The sequence below is a fragment of the Mesoplodon densirostris genome, chromosome 7 (genome assembly GCF_025265405.1).
Source record: "Mesoplodon densirostris isolate mMesDen1 chromosome 7, mMesDen1 primary haplotype, whole genome shotgun sequence".
Taxonomy (NCBI): Eukaryota; Metazoa; Chordata; class Mammalia; order Artiodactyla; family Ziphiidae; genus Mesoplodon; species Mesoplodon densirostris.
The window spans coordinates 24,489,763-24,510,864 of NC_082667.1; the positions used below are offsets into that span (position 1 = coordinate 24,489,763).

The 21,102-nt window shown below is 43.4% G+C and overlaps 1 protein-coding gene across 2 annotated transcripts in view; it reads left to right on the forward strand.

Annotated features, from left to right (window-relative positions):
• PAMR1 (peptidase domain containing associated with muscle regeneration 1) overlaps window positions 1-21,102 on the forward strand; it is a 175,566-nt gene that overhangs the window by 113,075 nt on the left and 41,389 nt on the right. For both annotated transcript variants that reach the window (XM_060104036.1, XM_060104035.1), the window contains exons 2-3: window positions 4,117-4,293; window positions 18,780-18,908. In XM_060104036.1, coding sequence (XP_059960019.1) covers window positions 4,122-4,293; window positions 18,780-18,908 — 301 coding nt within the window. In that variant the 5' untranslated portion in view covers window positions 4,117-4,121. The remainder of the gene's footprint in view (window positions 1-4,116; window positions 4,294-18,779; window positions 18,909-21,102) is intronic.

A 21,102-nucleotide genomic window follows, 5' to 3' on the forward strand; every position in this document is an offset into this window, starting at 1 on the left:
TTTATCCAGCACCTCTTACATTCCAGGCCCTTCCCTAGCTGCGGTGAACAAGTTAGGTGTTGTTCCTACCAGCTTATGGTCACGTAAGGGAGACAGATGATATGCAAGTAAATGGAAACATAGAAAGGGATTATAAATTGTGGTAAGGGCGATGAAAGGAAACAACTGGGATGCTGTGATAGAGAACACTATGGACGGAGGGGCAGAGGCATGAACTTCAGATGAGAAAGTCAGCGAGGACCGTTCTGAACGCGTGTCATTTACACTAAGGCCCAACGTTTTGACAGAGGCAGTGGGGAAAGCAAATGTGAAGGCCCTGGGATGAGCAAGACCTTGATGGTTTTGAGAAATAAAAGGTGGGAAAGAGTGCCAAGGAAAGGTTGCGGGGCTCAGGAGAGAGCAGCTCTCAAAGGCCTTGGGGGCCATAGCAGAGCATTTAGGGTTTGCTCCAAATGCAGTGGGGAAACAATCTAAGCATTTAATTTATTTATTTATTTTTTATTTATTTGGTTGCACCAGGTCTTAGTTTTGTCAGGCAGGCTCCTTAGTTGCAGCTCGCAGGCTCCTTAGTTACAGCTCGCTGGCTCCTTAGTTGTGGCATGTGAAGTCTTAGTTGCAGTGTGCATGTGGAATCTAATTCCCCGACCAGGGATCGAACCCAGGCCCCCTGCATTGGGAGCGTGGAGTCTTCTTAACCACTGCGCCACCAGGAAAGTCCCAACATGAGCATTTTATGTAAGGAGTTGATATGTGGTACATTCAAAAACTTAGATCCTTGAGAAATATGGATGTCAATAGTGTTTTTCTTCTTAAGCTACTAGTTATCGAATGTTCATTATATACTGGGCACTGTGTTAAGCTCTTTATATACATAATCTTATCTAGTCCTTTCAGCTGGCTTCTGAGTTAGATAAAATGTACTCATTTCATTGGATGATAAACTGAGACTGAGTGAGTAAAGTAACTTAGCCAAGGTCATATACCCAGTAAGTAGCAAAGGTGGGATTCCAAACCCAGGTCTGTCTGACTCCAATGCTTAAGCCTTTAAACACTTTTTTTCCTCTCACTAGTTTTTTAATATTAAAAAAATATGATAAAAATAACATAAAATTTTCTACATTAGTCATTTTAAGTATACAGTTCAGTGGCACAATATTTGTCCTTCTGTATCTGGCTTCTTTTACTTAGCATGTTTGCAAGGTTCATCCATATTGTAATTGGTATCAGCATCGTGTTCTTTTTCATGGCTGAATAATATTCCACATTCAGAATAATATTTTATGCATATACCATGTTTTGCTTATTCACTCATCTCTTGATGAACATTTGGGTTGTTTCTACCTTTTGGCTGCTGTGAATAATGCTGAAGTGAGCACTGGTATATAAGTATCTGTTTGAGTTTCTGTTTTTGATTTTTGGGGTATATGCTTGGGAGTAGAATTGCTGGGTCATAAAATTATTCAATGTTTAGCTTTTGAAGGAACTGTCAAACTGGTTTCTACAGAAGCTGCCTCATTTTACATTCCCCTGAGCAATATACAAGGGCTCCAGTTTCTCTACGTCTTTGTCAATGCTTGTTATTTTCCTTTTTTTTTTTCTTTTTTGGATTATAGCCATCCTAGTACGTGTAAGGTGTTGTCTTGTTGTGGCTTTGATTTTCAATTCTCTAATGACTTGTGATGCTGAGCATCTTTTCATGTGTTTATTGGCCGTTTGTATATCTTCTTTGGAGAAGTGTCAGTTCATGTCATTTGCCCTTTTTAAAATTGGGCTGTTTGTCTTTTTGTGGTTGAGTTGTAGGGGTCGTTTACGTATTCTGGATATTAAATCCTTATCAGACATATGATTTGCAAAATTTCCCCCCATTTCGTAGGTTGTCCTTTCACTTTCCTTTGTTGCACAAAAGTTTTTAATTTTGATGAATCCAATTTATCTGTTTTTCTTTTGTCATTTTTGGTGTCACATCTAAGAATCCAAGATCATAACCAATCTAAGATCATGGAGATTTACTCCTATGTTTTCTTCTACTTTCTTTTACTCTTAACCATTAAGTTCTCTTCAAGATTTTTTTAAAAATAAATTTATTTATTTGTTTTTGGCTGCATTGGGTCTGTTGCTCGGTGCAGGCTTTCTCTAGTTGTTGTGAGCGGGGGCTACTCTTCGTTGCGGTGCATGGGCTTCTCATTGCAGTGGCTTCTCTTGTTGCGGAGTGCGGGCTCTAGGTGCACGTGCTTCAGTAGTTGTGGCGTGTGGGCTCAGTAGTTCTGGCTCTCAGGCTCTAGAATGCAGGCTCAGTAGTTGTGGTACACGGGCTTAGTCGCTCTGCAGCATGTGGGATCTTCCCGGACCAGGGATCAAACCCATTTTCCCCTGCGTTGGCAGGCGGATTCTTAACCAGTGCACCACCAGGGAAGTCCTCTCTTCTAGATTTTAGAAGTTATTCATCTCATCCAGCCAAGTCAGAAACATGAGAAGCTCAGCTAAGTAAGTCCTGGTGTCTGTCCTGGAGGGGCTCACAGAATAGAACGGGAAACAAAATCTCAGTAGTGACAATATCATGGTGGTCTATGCTGGTTGTTCCCAAATGCCAGTGGGAGGATCTTTGCTGCCCCACCAATGTTTGTAGAAAAGAAAAGAGGAATTTTTTCATAAAACTACATGTATTCAATCTAAGGAACTGTCCCTTATTATGAAAGTGGTTCCTTTCTATGATGCTAGAATGTTCTTATGACAGAAGGCTGAGAGAAGATGGTGAGAGTTTCTTTAAATTGGTCTACTTGGCAAATTGAGAATGAACAGTTCTGTGTCAGACTTCCAAATTTAGGGGAGGAAAACAGAAAAGTAAACTATGAAATTCAAGAGGTTAGAAGCCACCGCAGATATTAGGGTTGGTTTATATGGGCCTACAAGGCATGTTGGGGATCCCTCCCCGGGGTTTTTAGGGAAGCCTGATTCACTTTCTTCCTCAAATATCTGACCTATTTCTGCTTCAATTGTCATCTTTGTGCAAAATTTTTAGGAATAGAGAGTTGGGGCAGGAAGAAGAGCAAATCAAAGCTAGGTCTGTTTCTTAGCCTGAATTCCTCTGGGCAGCCTCCGACTGATTCCTTTTATAGTTTTTGCCAAATGATTTTTCTTTTTCATTACCTAAGGTATATTTTTAAAAAGACAGACAGAAAGAAATTCCACCCAGAAAGGAATACTTTTTTTCTCATGGGAAAGAATGCTCAGTTGTTTTTAGGGACTGAATGAAGTTCTGCCAATGAGTTCACTCTTGTAAAACGTTGAAATTCTCCCAAACATACTAATTAAGATGGCTTTTGTCTTTTCTGTTGGTTTTAGCTTTGAAGATACCATAAAAATGGCATGTTGCAAAATCGAGGAGCCAGGTTTGGAGGAAATGATGTGGTTCCTACTTGGCATTCAGCCTTGCACTTGATAGACCTAGTCTAGAAAGTGGTCACCAAACTTTTTTGATGGCCCAGGTGCCTGGGCTGCACTTTACAGTTGTGCAGTTTAATGGTTCCTTCTGGAATTGCGCAGTGCACAACCTGTGTAGCTGTAAGCCTTGGCCTGATGTGCCCCGGCAAAAACAGAAATGAGCACAGACACTCAGGAAATGTATGCTTGTTTATAAGTTATTTATGTGTATGTGTATCAATCCACTTAGATTATATGTTGATAAAACATGATTTCTTTTTTTGATTAAAAAATAAAAATGAATAGCAGTTTTAACAAATTTCATCTGTGCCCCAGTGGATGTTTGTTTGTTTGTTTGTTTGTTTGTTTGCCATACACGGACCTCTCACTGTTGTGGCCTCTCCCGTTGCGGAGCACAGGCTCCGGACACGCAGGCTCAGCGGCCATGGCTCACGGGCCCAGCCGCTCTGCAGCATGTGGGATCTTCCCAGACCGGGGCACGAACCCGTGTCCCCTGCATCGGCAGGCGGACTCTCAACCACTGCGCCACCAGGAAAGCCCCACTGGATAGTTTTGAACATCCTTCAGGCAGGGTGACACGTTTGTAGGGCAAGGTTGCTTCTTGGCAGTAAGGTACTTATGGGTCTTACCTGTTCCTGCCAGACCCTCCATCTCACCTTCTGGTTTCTGTTTCAGAGTACATGGTCATTAATGAAGGCTGCCCCGGAGCTGAGTGGAACATAATGTGTCGGGAGTGTTGTGAATACGATCAGGTTAAGTGTGCCTGCCCTGGAAAGAAAGAAGTGGTGGGTTATACCATCCCTTGCTGCAGGAACGAGGAGAATGAATGTGACTCCTGCCTGATTCACCCAGGTGAGTGCGCAATGGGAGACCTCAGGTTGCCTTCATGTTTTCTGAGGTCAGTAATAGGAGCACGCCGAACACTTGAATTCTGCCAGGTAGACATCAGGAGGCTGTGATGCCATGATGATTAAAAGTGGCATAGTTCAACCCACTCTAACTACAGGCAAAGGAATTGGAGGAGTTAGTACCCTTTTCAGTGTTAAGCTTATAAAGCTGTAGATTTATCTACTTAGTCATTCATTTAACAAATAGACTGAGCAGCTCCTTTATACCATGACAGGTAGTGGGAATACAGTGATTTTTAAAAAGATACATTCCTGGCATTTCCAGAGCTTACAGCTTAGTGGGCGAGATGGAGGAGTAAACAGGTGGCTATAATGCAGCCTGGCAGGTGCTGTGACAGAGAAGCATGGGTACCATGGGAGCCTGGATGTGGATGTGGGTGGATGACTTATTAGAGGAGGTGATATGTGTGCTGAATATGGAAGCAGCAAACTGAAAAGCATGAAGGGAAGCCAGTCGAGAGGTCAGGCCATAGAGCATAGCATGTGATAAGGCCCTGTGGCAAGAGAAAGCATAGAGTTTAGGGAATTGCAAGTAGCTCCGTCTGCCTGGAGGGGTGTGTGTGTGTGTGTGTGTGTGTGTGTGTGTGTGTGAGATGAGAAACATGGAAAGAAATAGACCAAAGATTGAGAGAACAATCTGAAGGAGAGAACAGGGGGCTCCAAGCTAAAGGGCTTTGGAGGCTGTACTGTGATGTTTAGGCTATATCCTGAAGATATTTGGTAACATTGGAGATCTTTTCATTAAAAAGGTAAAAGCTGATTTTCTCTTCAAATGCAGTATGGAGAAAGGATTGGGAGAAGGCCACGATTGGAGGCAGGGGAGGAATACTGGAGACCTTGATGAACAGAAGCCCTATGGATGGAGAGAGGTGGAGGGATGTGAGAGAGATTAGAGAGTGGAGTTGATGACAATTTGGGATTGGTAGGATGGGGAAGTGAAGGGAAGAGCAGAAGTCGAGGATGATGCTCCGGCCCTGAGTTAGACATTTGGGCGGTGGTCGCAGTAATATGAGAGCAACCTAGGGTGAGATGGGACCTTCCCAGGTCATGGTGCCTATTCCTTTGCCTTTACATCAGGCTGGACCTGCCTTCTCCCAAACCCCCAATTCCCTGGCCCCCACCATAGAGGGGGCAGTGATTGGCCTTCTTCACTGAAGTGCCTGTCTGCCTGGAGCAGTGTGGACACTGAGCTTCACTCTTAAGGTATTTCCAGCGTGATTAGTGACTCACTGAATGTTTTCTTAGTGCTTTCATATCTGCTGCCTCGTAAATCTGACTTTTTCCAGGGGAATCTGACCTTTTCCCTTCCAGGCCTGATCAAAAGGAGGAGGTAGAGAATTTTAAATACACTTTCCTCAGACTGAAGACTAAAAGGATGTCAAATATGTGCCTTGGGAACTTCTCTCATTTCTTCCTCTCCCCTTATTTTACAAACACAGAGAATGTTGCTCATTATTACCAGGAACTCTCTTTTGAGGAAAGCTATAGAAGAGGAGAGAAAACAGGGCTTAAGTATACAGGTGTTACATCTAAACCATCTTCCTTCTTGGAAGAGAGTAATGTGGAGCTTTAAAATAGAAGTGACCTCAGGGCTTCCCTGGTGGCGCAGTGGTTGAGAGTCCGCCTGCCAATGCAGGGGACACGAGTTCATGCCCCGGTCTGGGAAGATCCCACATGCTGCGGAGCGGCTGGGCCCGTGAGCCATGGCCGCTGATGAGCCTGCGTGTCTGGAGCCTGTGCTCTACAAAGGGAGAGGCCACAACAGTGAGAGGCCCACGTACCGCAAAAAAAAATAAAATAAAAAATAAATAAATAAATAAAAATAAAAAAAATAGAAGTGACCTCAATAACCTTTGCACATCTGATCCAGAAAAGAAACCCACTGTTCCAATTCCCTGATGGTGAGAATGTTTTGTAGGGAAATAGTTGAGTAGTGCCTCCAAATTTTCTAAGGAAATTTTGAGAGCTAAGCCAGGGTCTCCTGACTAGGGGTCCTTGACAGGGATGCTGAAGTCTTTGAACAATTTTCAATATTTTCAAAAGCCTAGCGATTACTGTTGTTATGAGGGTGGGGCTTTGGTTTAATGAGCTGGCATGAGGTCGTGGAATAAATAAGAGACCTTCATAGGCAGTGCTGTGTGCTTCCTACTGCATCATATAGAAGGGCATCAACATCTGCCACGCTTGCGCCCAACATCTTATTACATCATACGGAGGCACCCAATATGACCACGTCGAATGGTGCTAGGAATGATCTTTCAAACTGAGTAGTGAAGAACTGTCCCATACCTACCATCTGGTTACCCTGAAAGGAGAGGCTAGAGAAAGGCTTTTTTAGAAGAAAAGATTTTCAAAAGTAGTGAATTGGTGTCCTAGCAGTCCCTACTGGTGATCAAAGAGGTTTCTCTGTGTGTGTGTGTCATTATGAACGCAGGCATTTTTATTTATTGATGTGATTTAATCCATTTCAGTCATTATTTATTTTAATGCACACAACTCATAACACTGGGTGCCCCTTTATGTCTTTCTGTGTTCTTCTGACATGACCACACTGTTTTTGAAGACTTCTTGATTTCTCACATGACAAGATATTTTAGCCTCTTCTTATATATTTTCTGCCCCAGATCTGGAATCAGCCACTTCTCAAAAGAACTTTGGTCTGAGATCACGATCTGGTCACCTGAGGTGTTCCTTGCTATTGGACTGTCATTGTTACAAGGTTTTGTTTGTATATTTTCTTAAGTGGATGGAGCTGGGAAACATGTATTTTTTAAAATGAATTTTTGCTGCTACTCAAGTTCAAATGTAATATTCCAAGGTTGTTAATTAACTTCTTTGATTTTATATTTGTATGTCTTTTCTCTCATGGTGAAAATCCTGTTTCCTGTTAATATTAACCTAATCACTTACTTGCTTTATCTTATAATTATACAAAACAACAACAGCACTATTGGTATTAGTAATAAGACCATTGATGATAGTGATTTTCATTCACCTTAGAATATATCTCATAAGTATATAGAGTCAAAATACTATGTTTTAAAGCCAATTGATGTAGTTCTTTTGTCTGTGGTGTTATACCATCTACTTGATGTGTAGTTAGGTTTATTGTTTCTATATGTTTTCTATATTTGATGATACAAGAAAATATGTGTGTGCATCTCTGTATCTTTCCCCTTCTTGCACAAAAGACAGCATGCCATAAACACTGCTAACTGCCTTGCTTTTTTCTCTTAACAATATATGCTAGAGATCACTCACTGACAGTAATAAAGCTGGGTTTTTTTTTTCCATTTCTTTTTACAGTTGCATATAACTACATCACGTGGATTACCATAGTTCATGAGTATTTGGGTTGTTTCTAGCTTTTTGCTGTTATAAATACTACTATAGTGAATAGCCTCAGGCATACATCAGCTAGTATTTTTGCAGCATATCTTTGGGGTACATTCCCGGAAGAAGAATTGCTGCATCAAAGGGAGGTGCATATGTCATTGTGCCAGTCTTTGCCAGATTCTCCTCCATGCATTGGCATTCACAGCATTCACACAGTACCTGAGAGTACCATTTTCCCGAAGTCTTGTGACAGAGTGTGTTGTTTTGGAATTTTGTTAGTCTCGAAGGTGCGAAATGGGATCTCAGCCTGGTTTAAGAATGTCTATCACTTCTATCATTATGCTGGACAACGATTCTTTCTCTTGTGATGGCAGTAACTGCATGAGGGTCGATGTCCAGGGGCATGGTGGTGGGGATGGCAGTGCTGATATCCAGCAGTGGCCAGTGGCACTGGGGCCCTCAGTGGAGAAGGTGGCTGTGTATTTTCGTGCGTTTCTAGGCTGTGTAGCCTGGACCTCAGTCCTCTAACTCTTCTGGCAATACCGTGAGCTACTTAGCGTCCTTTTAACACAGCCTTGTTCATCTTAATGACCAGGCTGGTTTTTGTGGCTTGCAACTAATGGCCCGGATGTTACTGTGCTGAGAGCTGGCAGAGTCGTAGAGGGCAGACTCTGAGTCCATTGGCCTCCTTGGTGGCACAGTAGGTAGGAAATCAGACGGGAATGTGGCACATGGGCGAAGATGGCCTTTAAAAGACCATCTCTTAAAGCAGTCTTTTAAAGGACCACTGGGACCCAGTTATGGGCCATATGAAATTTGATGATTCATATTAGCAATTCTTTTCTGGTTGGAAGAGACCCTGGGAGAGGGAAGCAAAGTCAGGATGGTGTGCAGAGAGAGAGCTACAAGTCTCTCTCCTACAGAAATCACACATATGTACACTGCATGTATATACTACAGGCCAATGAAAACCTAATTTTAGCCAAAAGCAAAAAAGTATGCTCTTAGCTCAAGGAAATGCTGGTTATCTTGAACAGCTCAGAAGCCTGGATTATTCATCCATTCAACCATCCATCTATCCAGTTATTTATTCGTTCAAATCTCAAATAATAATATTTCTGGAACACTTATTATGTGCCAGATACTGTATTAAGCGGGGGGGATATAATGTTGAACATGGTGTAGTCCCTGACTTCAGTCTGTACAGGAAAACAGGCAGTAGGCAGTTAAAATTGAGCATGCTATATGCTATGGTGGGGATAAGCCAAGAGGAGGTATGGGAATGCAGAATAATAAAAATAGTTCATGTTTTCTGGGTACTTGCTATGTGTCAGGCCCTTTACAGGTGTGAATTTAATTTATAAAACAACTTTATGAGGTAGGCACAGTTTTTAACCCTGGGTTTACAGATGAGGACATTGAGGTACAGAGAGCTTAAGCAATTTGCTCAAGGACACACAGCTGGACAATGGAGGTGCCAGAACTTAGCGCTCCGTTTTAATAAGTGGGATTGGATTATCTCTACCTTTCCTCACTGTCCCCCACCCCTCAGGAGACCATGTTTTAAAAATAACCTTTGGGGGGGCCGGAGGAAGATGGCGGAAGAGTAAGACGCGGAGATCACCTTCCTCCCCACAGATACATCAGAAATTCATCTACACGTGGAACAACTCCTACAGAACACCTACTGAACGTCGACAGAAGACCTCAGACCCCCTAAAAGGCAAGAAACTCCCCACATACCTGGGTAGGGCAAAAGAAAAAAAGAATAAACAGAGACAATAGGATAGGGACGGGACCTGCAGCAGTGGGAGGGAGCCGTGAAGGAGGGAAGGTTTCTACACACTGCAAGCCCCTTCGCGGGCGGAGACTGCAGGTGGCGGAGGGGGAAAGCTTCGGAGTAGCGGAGGAGAGCACAGCAACAGGGGTGTGGAGGGCAAAGCGGAGAGATTCCGGCACAGAGGATCGGTGCCCTCAGGCACACACCAGCCCGAGAGGCTTGTCTGCTCGGCCGCCGTGGCGGGCGGGGCTGGGAGCTGAGGCTTGGGTATCGGCTTTCAGTCGGAGCGCAGGGAGAGGACTGGGGCTGGCGGCAGGAAGAGAGCCTGAAGGGGTTAGTGCACCACGGCTAGCCCGGAGGGAGTCCGGGGAAAGGGTCTGGAGTTGCTGAAGAGGCAAGAGTCTTTTTTCACTTTCACTTTCGTTTCCTGGTGTGCGAGGAGAGGGCATTAAAAGGGCTGCTTAGGGAAGCGCCGGAGACAGGCGCGAGCCGCGGGTAAGGCGTGGACCTCGGAGACGGGCGTGGGCCGCCGCTGCCCGCCGCCGCCGCGGCCCGCCGCCGCCCACCGCCCGCCGCCGCCCGCCGCCGCCGCGGCCCTCCGCCGCCGCCGCCGCCGCCGCCGCCGCCGCCGCCCGACGCGGCCCGCCGCCGCCGCCGCCCCCGCGGCCCGCCGCCGCCGCCGCCGCCGCTGCGGCCCGCCGCCGCCGCCGCCGCCGCCCCCGCGGCCCGCCACCGCCGCCGCCGCCGCCGCCGCCCGCCGCCGCCGCCGCCCCCGCGGCCCGCCACCGCCGCCGCCTGCCGCCGCCCGCCGCCGCCGCCGCCGAGGCCCGCTGCCGCCGCCGCCCCCGCCGCCCGCCACCGCCGCCGCCTGCCGCCGCCCGCCGCCGCCGCCGCAGCCGCGGGGCCTGTGTGCGAGCGCGGGTCACTGTCCGCCCCGCCTTCCGGGGGACCTGTGCACCCCGCCACTGCCGGGGTCCCGAGACCCGGGGACGGCTTTCCCGGGAAAGCGCACGGAGCGCCACGGGCTGCTGCAACGTCACGCCGGCCTCTGCCGCCGCAGGCCCGCCCCACACTGCGCGCCCCTCCCTCCCCTCTGCATGAGTGAGCCAGAGCCCCCGAATCAGCGGCTCCTTTAAACCCGTCCTGTCTGAGCGAAGAACGGACGCCCTCTGGCGACCTACGCACAGAGGCGGGGCCAGGTCCAAGGCTGAGACCCGGGAGCTGTGAGAGCAGAGTCAGGGAAATCTCTCTGTGCAGCCTCGGAGGCAGCGGATTAAAGCTCCACGGTCCATTTGATGTGCCCTGCGTCTGTGGAGTGCATGAATGGACAGCGAATCATCCCAAATTGAGGAAGTGGACTTTGAGGACAAGATTTAAGACTTTCCCCCCTTTTCCTCTTTTTACAACGAATTATTCCAAAGTAAGGAGGTGGACTTAGAGAGCAAGATTTCAGACTTCTTGCCCTTTTCCTCTTTTTACAACGAATTATCCCAAATTGAGGAGGTGGGCTTGGAGAGCAAGATTTTTGATTTTTCCCCCTGCTCTCTTTTTGTGAATGTGTATGTGTAATCTTCTGTGTAAGATTCTCTCTGTATAGCTTTGCTTCCACCATATGTCCCAGGGTTCTATCGGTCCGTTTTTTTTTTTTTTTTCAATAATTACTTTCTAATTTTAATAACGCTACTATATTTCATACTTTATTCTATTTTACTTTACCTGCTCTTTCTTTTTTTCCTACCTTCCCTTCCTCCCTCCCTCCCTCCGCTCTTCCTTTCCTTCTTTCTTTTTCTTTCCTCCCTCCCTCCCACCCTTCTTCTTTCCACTTTTTTTCTTTCCTTCCTCCCTCCCTCCCTCCTGTCTTTCTTTCTTTCTTCCCTTCCTCCCTCCCTCCCTCCCTTCTTCCATTCACTCTTCCTTTTGCTTTCATTGCCCCCTCCCTCCCTCCTTTCTTTCCTTCTTTCTTTCCATCCTTCCTCACTCCCTCCCTCCTTTCTTTCTTCCTTCCTTCCTTCCTTCCTTTCTTCCCTTCTTCCTTTCTTTCCCTCTCTCTTTCTCTCTTCTACTAATTCTTTCTTTCTGCTTTTTCTCCCTGTTATTCTGAGCTGGGTGGATGAAAGGCTCTTGGTGCTGCAGCCAGGAGCCAGTGCTGTGCCTCTGAAGTGGGAGAGCCAACTTCAGGACACGGGTCCACAAGAGACCTCCCAGCTCCACATAATATCAAGCAGCGAAAATCTCCCAGAGATCTCCATCCCAACACCAGCACCCAGCTTCAGTCAACGACCAGCAAGCTACAGTGCTGGTCACCCTATGCCAAGCAACTAGCAAGGCAGGAACACAACCCCACCCATTAGCAGAGAAGCTACCTAAAAACATAATAAGGCCATAGGCACCCCAAAACACACCACCAGACGTGGACCTGTCCACCAGAAAGACAAGATCGAGCCTCAACCACCAGAACGCAGGCATTAGTCCCCCCCACCAGGAAGCCTATACAACCTACTGAAACAACCTTAGCCACTGGGGTCAGACACGAAAAACAACGGGAACTACGAATCTGCAGCCTGCAAAAAGGAGACCCCAAACACAGTAACATAAGCAAAATGAGAAGACAGAAAAACACACAGCAGGTGAAGGAGCAAGATAAAAACCTACCAGACCTAACAAATGAAGAGGTAATAGGCAGTCTACCTGAAAAAGAATTCAGAATAATGATGGTAAAGATGATCCAAAATCTTGGAAATAGAATAGACAAAATGCAAGAAACAGTTAACAAGGACCTAGAAGAACTAAAGATGAATCAAGCATCGATTAAAAACACAATACATGAAATAAAAAATACTCTAGATGGGATCAATAGCAGAATAACTGAGGCAGAAGAACGGATAAGTGAGGTGGAAGATAAAATAGTGGAAATAACTGATGCAGAGCAAAATAAAGAAAAAAGATTGAAAAGAACAGAGGACAGTCTCAGAGACCTCTGGGACAACATTAAACGCACCAACATTCGAATTATAGGGGTTCCAGAAGAAGAAGAGAAAAAGAAAGGGACTGAGAAAATATTTGAAGAGATTATAGTTGAAAACTTCCCCAATATGGGAAAGGAAATAGTTAATCAAGTCCAGGAGGCACAGAGAGTCCCATACAGAATAAATCCAAGGAGAAATACACCAAGACACATATTAATCAAACTGTCAAAAATTAAACACAAAGAAATCATATTAAAAGCAGCAAGGGAAAAACAACAAATAACACACAAGGGAATCCCCATCAGGTTAACAGCTGATCTCTCAGCAGAAACTCTACAAGCCAGAAGGGAGTGGCAGGACATAATTAAAGTGATGAAGGAGAGAAACCTGCAGCCAAGATTACTCTACCCAGCAAGGATCTCATTCAGATTTGATGGAGAAATTAAAACCTTTACAGACAAGCAAAAGCTGAGAGAGTTCAGCACCACCAAACCAGCTTTACAACAAATGCTAAAGGAACTTCTCTAGGCAAGAAACACAACAGAAGAAATATACCTACAATAACGAACCCAAAGCAATTAAGGAAATGGGAATAGGAACATACATATCAATAATTACCTTAAATGTAAATGGACTAAATGCTCCCACCAAAAGACACAGAGTGGCTGAATGGATACAAAAACAAGACCCATATATATGCTGTCTACAAGAGACCCACTTCAGACCTAAAGACACATACAGATTGAAAGTAAGGGGATGGAAAAAGATATTCCATGCAAATGGAAATCAAAAGAAAGCTGGAGTAGCAATTCTTATATCAGACAAAATAGACTTTAAAATAAAGACTATTAGAAGAGACAAAGAAGAACACTACATAATGATCAAGGGATCGATCCAAGAAGAAGATATAACAATTGTAAATATTTATGCACCCAACATAGGAGCACCTCAATACATAAGGCAAATACTAACAGCCATAAAAGGGGAAATCGACAGTAACACAATCATAGTAGGGGACTTTAACACCCCACTTTCACCAATGGACAGATCGTCCAAAATGAAAATAAATAAGGAAACACAAGCTTTAAATGATACATTAAACAAGATGGACTTAGTTGATATTTATAGGACATTTCATCCAAAAACAACAGAATACACATTTTTCTCAAGTGCTCATGGAACATTCTCCAGGATAGATCATATCTTGGGTCACAAATCAAGCCTTGGTAAATTTAAGAAAATTGAAATTGTATCAAGTATCTTTTCCGACCACAATGCTATGAGACTAGACATCAATTACAGGAAAAGATCTGTAAAAAATACAAACACATGGAGGCTAAACAATACACTACTCAATAACGAAGTGATCACTGAAGAAATCAGAGAGGAAATTAAAAAATACCTAGAAACAAATGACAATGGAGACACGACAACCCAAAACCTATGGGATGCAGCAAAAGCAGTTCTAAGGGGGAAGTTTATAGCAATACAATCCCACCTTAAGAAACAGGAAACATTTCGAGTAAACAACCTGACCCTGCACCTAAAGCAATTAAAGAAAGAAGAACAAAAAACCCCCAAAGCTAGCAGAAGGAAAGAAATCATAAAGATCAGATCAGAAATAAATGAAAAAGAAATGAAGGAAACGATAGCAAAGATCAACCAAACTAAAAGCTGGTTCTTTGAGAAGATAAACAAAATTGACAAACCATTAGCCAGACTCATCAAGAAAAGAAGGGAGAAGACTCAAATCAATAGAATTAGAAATGAAAAAGGAGAAGTAACAACTGACACTGCAGAAATACAAAAGATCATGAGAGATTACTACAAGCAACTCTATGCCAATAAAATGGACAACCTGGAAGAAATGGACAAATTCTTAGAAATGCACAACCTGCCAAGACTGACTCAGGAAGAAATAGAAAATATGAATAGACCAATCACAAGCACTGAAATTGAAACTGTGATTAAAAATCTTCCATCAAACAAAAGCCCAGGACCAGATGGCTTCACAGGCGAATTCTATCAAACATTTAGAGAAGAGCTAACACCCATCCTTCTCAAACTCTTCCAAACAATTTCAGAGGAAGGAACACTCCCAAACTCATTCTACGAGGCCACCATCACCTTGATACCAAAACCAGGCAAGGATGTCACAAAGAAAGAAAACTACAGGCCAATATCACTGATGAACATAGATGCAAAAATCCTCAACAAAATACTAGCAAACAGAATCCAACAGCACATTAAAAGGATCATACACCATGATCAAGTGGGGTTTATCCCAGGAATGCAAGGATTCTTCAATATACGCAAATCAATCAATGTGATACACCATATTAACAAGTTGAAGGAGAAAAACCATATGATCATCTCAATAGATGCAGAGAAAGCTTTCGACAAAATTCAACACCCATTTATGATAAAAACCCTGCAGAAAGTAGGCATAGAGGGAACTTTCCTCAACATAATAAAGGCCATATATGACAAACCCACAGCCAACATTGTCCTCAATGGTGAAAAACTGAAACCATTTCCACTAAGATCAGGAACAAGACAAGGTTGCCCACTCTCACCACTCTTATTCAACCTAGTTTTGGAAGTTTTAGCCACAGCAATCAGAGAAGAAAAGGAAATAAAAGGAATCCAAATCGGAAAAGAAGAAGTAAAGCTGTCATTGTTTGCAGATGACATGATACTATACATAGAGAATCCTAAAGATGCTACCGAAAAACTACTAGAGCTAATCAATGAATTTGGTAAAGTAGCAGGTTACAAAATTAATGTACAGAAATCTCTGGCATTCCTGTACACTAATGATGAAAAATCTGAAAATGAAATCAAGAAAACACTCCCATTTACCATTGCAACAAAAAGAATAAAATATCTAGGAATAAACCTACCTAAGGAGACAAAAGACCTGTATGCAGAAAATTATAAGACACTGATGAAAGAAATTAAAGATGATACAAACAGATGGAGAGATATACCATGCTCCTGGATTGGAAGAATCAATATTGTGAAAATGACTCTACTACCCAAAGCAATCTACAGATTCAATGCAATCCCTATCAAACTACCACTGGCATTTTTCACAGAACTAGAACAAAAAATTTCAAAATTTGTTTGGAAAAACAAAAGACCCCGAATAGCCAAAGCAATCTTGAGAACGAAAAAAGGAGCTGGAGGAATCAGGCTCCCTAACTTCAGACTATACTACAAAGCTACAGTAATTAAGACAGTGTGGTACTGGCATAAAAACAGAAAGATAGATCAGTGGATCAGGATAGAAAGCCCAGAGATAAACCCACGCACATATGGCCAACTTATCTTTGATAAAGGAGGCAGGAATGTACAGTGGAGAAAGGACAGCCTCTTCAATAAGTGGTGCTGGGAAAACTGGACAGGGACATGTAAAAGTATGAGATTAGATCATTCCCTAACACCATACACAAAAATAAGCTCAAAATGGATTAAAGACTTAAATGTAAGGCCAGAAACTATCAAACTCTTAGAGGAAAACATAGGTAGAACACTCTATGACATAAATCACAGCAAGATCCTTTTGGACCCACCTCCTAGAGAAATGGAAATAAAAACAAAGATAAACAAATGGGACCTAATGAAACTGAAAAGCTTTTGCACAGCAAAGGAAACCATAAACAAGACCAAAAGACAACCCTCAGAATGGGAGAAAATATTTGCAAATGAAGCAACTGACAAAGGATTAATCTCCAAAATTTATAAACAGCTCATGCAGCTCAATAGCAAAAAAACAAACAACCCAATCCAAAAATGGGCAGAAGACTTAAATAGGCATTTCTCCAAAGAAGATATACAGACTGCCAACAAACACATGAAAGAATGCTCAACATCATTAATCATTAGAGAAATGCAAATCAAAACTACAATGAGATATCATCTCACACCAGTCAGAATGGCCATCATCAAGAAATCTAGAAACAATAAATGCTGGAGAGGGTGTGGAGAAACGGGAACACTCTTGCACTGCTGGTGGGAATGTGAATTGGTACAGCCACTATGGAGAACAGTATGGAGGTTCCTTAAAAAACTAAAAATAGAACTACCATATGATCCAGCAATCCCACTACTAGGCATATACCCTGAGAAAACCATAATTCAAAAAGAGACATGTACCAAAATGTTCATTGCAGCTCTATTCACAATAGCCCGGAGCTGGAAACAACCTAAGTGTCCATCATCGGATGAATGGATAAAGAAGATGTGGCACATATATACAATGGAATATTACTCAGCCATAAAAAGAAACGAAACTGAGCTATTTGTAATGAGGTGGATAGACCTAGAGTCTGTCATACAGAGTGAAGTAAGTCAGAAAGAGAAAGACAAATACCGTATGCTAACACATATATATGGAATATAAGAAAAAAAAATGTCATGAAGAACCTAGGGGTAAAACGGGAATAAAGACACAGACCTACTTGAGAATGGACTTGAGGATATGGGGAGGGGGAAGGGTAAGCTGTGACAAAGCGAAAGAGAGGCATGGACATATATACACTACCAAACGTAGGCTAGATAGACAGTGGGAAGCAGCCGCAGAGCACAGGGAGATCAGCTCGGTGCTTTGTGACTGCCTGGAGGGGAGGGATAGGGAGGGTGGGAGGGAGGGAGATGCATGAGGGAGGGGATGTGGGAACAGATGTATATGTATGACTGATTCACTTTGTTATAAAGCAGAAACTAATAAAAAAAAAATTAAAAAGAAAAAAAAAAAAAAATAACCTTTGACTAGGGTCTGCTCAACCCTCTCTGGTGTGGACTGCTGGTCGGGGGGAGCCTGACACCTTCCAGGGTGAGCCCATTATTAGGCATTAAGGTTGTTTCTGATGGCACACTCTGGTTATAGAAGAATATGCCATAGGGCTTCCCTGGTGGCGCAGTGGTTGAGAGTCCGCCTGCCGATGCAGGGGACACGGGTTCATGCCCCGGTCCGGGAAGATCCCACATGCCGCGGAGCGGCTGGGCCCATGAGCCATGGCCGCTGAGCCTGCGCATCCGGAGCCTGTGCTCCGCAACGGGAGAGGCCACACAGTGAGAGCCCCACGTACCGGGAAAAAAAAAAAAAAGAATATGCCATAGAAGAATATTTAATGGAATGGGAAGATGGTTACTATCTATTATTAAATAAAAAGGTAAGTTATTGAAAACAGAATGTACAGTATATAGTATAAGCCTAATTTTTAAAAAATGTGTTCATATATAGAGAGAGAATTACTGATCATTTTCTCTGGGCGATGGAATTTTTGGTGTTTTTAATTGAATTCTTTTTGCTTGTCTGAATTTTCTAAATATTCCATAATAAACATGTAATATTTTTATAAAGAGAAAAAATACCCTGTATTGATGGATTCTACCTTTTACTACAGGTTATTTCATTTTGCATTAAAACATCAGCCACAAATGAAACAAGCCAGACACAAAAGGCCATATATTGTATGATTCCATTCATATGAGATGACTGGTAGATTACTGGTTACCAGGGATTCGGGCCGGGGGTGGGAACTGGCGAATGGGGCGTGACTGCTATTGAGTATGGGGTCTTTTGTGGGGAAGGTGATGAAATGTTCTGAAGTTAGATGATAGTGATGGTTATGCAACTCTGGGGTATGCTAGAACCCACTGAATTGTACACTTTAAAAGAGGGAATTTTATGGTATGTGAATTATCTCCATGTAGACTTTTTAAAAACGAATGCGTTAGAACAAAAATGTGCAATCAGTCTGGAAGCTTATTACTAAATATTTTTGATGTCTTTTCAGGTTACTTTTGATATACTTTTCAGGTTACTGATGTTATGTGAGATATAGCACCCTTGTAAAACGTGAAACATTTACAACCAGCAAGAGGGTTTTCCTTCAGTACAAACAACAGTGTAATTTAGATTTGGTTTTCATATAGTAATAGGCATTTGCTGTCAATTAATCTTAAATTTGGAGGTATTTTCATCAATGTTATTTGCTTTATAAAACATAGTGATTACAAAATAATTTTAAATAGCATTGTGTTTTATTGAAACTTAAAGTTCATAATTATGACCAGAAATGGAATTAAAAAAAAAAAGCCATCAGCCACTAACTATGAAGATGGTTCAAACCACCCTCCTAAACTTCTCAGTCTGAATTCTGGTGCCTCTAGCGTCTTCCTAGGAATGAGCATTTTTTCCTAAGGGCTTTGGCACCTTTCTAGGTCCAGATGCCCTCAGTTGAGACAAGGTCCTGGGAAGGTCCATAGTTTCTCTCTCGTGCAGCCGATTAGAACCTGCATGTGCTTAATCTAACACCCTTCTGCTTGGAAAATTTTCAGGTTGTACCATCTTTGAAAACTGCAAGACGTGCCGAAACGGCTCGTGGGGGGGGACTCTGGACGACTTCTACGTGAAGGGCATCTACTGTGCAGAGTGCCACGCAGGCTGGTACGGAGGAGACTGCATGCGTGAGTAGACCCTGACATAGCTCCATCTCTAGTGTGTGCTCCTTTCAAGTCTCAGCTTTGCCATGGACTAAGGTTTATCTTATTGGACTCTGAGTTCTGGAAAGTTTGTGGCCAGAGGGCTTTCTAGGTAAGACTGTAAAACACAAAGATGTGTTTCCATCTGTTAGGTGTGGATTGTGGACTTCTGTTTGGAATTGACCACAGGAGGTTTCTGTCTGTTCTTAAATCTTCCCCTCTCTCGTAAATGAAGTCAATGCATTCTGCACAGAGCATGCCTCATGTCCACTGAGAAGGAACTGCATGTTGTCATTGGTCAGCAAGCAGTAAATAAGGCTTCAAAAATGCTAAGTCTGTAGTGCATTTAACATATGAATTTCTATGGAAACCTTCTTGAATCCTGAGTTAAATTCCTAGAACCCACATCAAATTGTCAGCATGCCACTTGTCCCAGGAAAGGGATTATTTCTGGGTTCTGCTTGATCTCCAAGAATTACTAAATCTTTATTAGTGTCCCCCTCTGGGTCAATAATCCTTTGAAAATGGAGTGGAAATCTAACCTGTCTCAGTTTAAGATTCCCCTCTGCAGCAACTGAGAGTCAGGATCTGGAGCAATGTACAAATTGTCATTATTTCGTTAAGCCTATTTTACATGTTTCCTATTTGAATCAGGAGCAGTCAGGATGGTCTAAGAGTCTAAGTAATTTTACTCTTATGAACGATATTTCCAGTCTGCAGAAATAGAGGATGGAGTGCTATTGGTGTTCTTCGCTTGATCAAACCTGTCGCAAAATGCAAGAGTCTAGGGCAAAGGGTGAGGAAGATACCTAAGTCTATGTGATTTCAGACCCCTTATTCTCAACCACAGTACTCACCTACCTCCCAGTGGTGAGTTCTTCCTAATAGCTCTGTTTTCTCTGCAAAGCAGGATATGAAGTCTCTAATGATAGCAGAGTAGAAGGGAAGCTGAGGCTTGAGAGTACCAAAGTTTTGGGACAGCCACGTGATGAATGAGGAAATGCACCAGCTAGTGACAATTTAAAGCATGTCCAAGCAAGGCTGAGGACCCAGTTGAAGCTGGAACTCCTGTGTAGGTGATGCAGCCAGGACAGGTGGATGATGCTCTCTAGCAGCATGGTAGCAGAGATGAATAAAAGCAGTCACTTGGTTTATCCAAGAGTTGGCTGAGACATGATTGTCCAGGGGTCTGGGTTGGGTAGGACATGAAACCAAAAAGAACCGGGTAAAGAGACTAGGGACTGGAGGTCTCAATGAGATGGAAAAGCAGGCTTAGTGATAATAAAGCAATGGAACATGTAGATGGAAGAGGTATTGTGGTCAGAGAACAGAATTTCTAAGTTGAAGCTTTCAGGGGTGGTGGTGATAACGTGTTCATATAGATTAGTCAGTTTTTGCTGTGTAACAAACAACCTCAAAAGGACAGATGTGTATTTTTCTCTATCCTGGGTCTGTGAGTTGGCTGGGGTTTAACTGGTTTCAGCTGGGTTGGCCTGGGTTGAACTCTAGGGTTCAGGGCTCAGACCAAAGGGACAACTTTGGGGTGTGGTCTTCTCAGAGTGGGTCACAGAAGCACAAGAGGCCAAGCCAAACACACAGCCAAATTTAAGGCCTCTGCTCACATCACGTTCACTCATATTCCAGGGAAGTCACATGGCTAATCCCCAAATCAGTCAAGTATGAGAGTATATTCCATCCCAAGGGGAAGGGTACAAATATTCCCTAAACAATACTTTAAACACTCTGTGTGAGTAAGTGGGTTTGTTTAGCGGACAAGGCAGAGAAGGGGAAGAATATTTGCATGCGGGAGGTCAAAGACAGAAGGACTGCATTTGCCCCAAGAAATCCTGTAGGTGTGTCTTTCCAAATGGTACCTATTGGTTGAGTCCTGGGTTTAGCCTCAGTGTAAGAGCTGACTGTGTATGGAGTCTGATTGGTTGGATTAGTGATGGTGGCCATGTGTAGGATCAAAGCCTTCTCAAGGACAGCAGAACTGGCTCAGGGCAACTGGTCATCACCACTAGGCAGGCAAAGCAGAGCACACATGCCCCCATTCATTAAAAAAAAGTTTAATGAATAAATCTACCCATAACCATTCAAAAAATATTTCTTGAATGGATGCTTCCAGGTGCAATGATGAGCAAGACAGATGTAGTCACTGCCATCTTAGAGCTTGAAA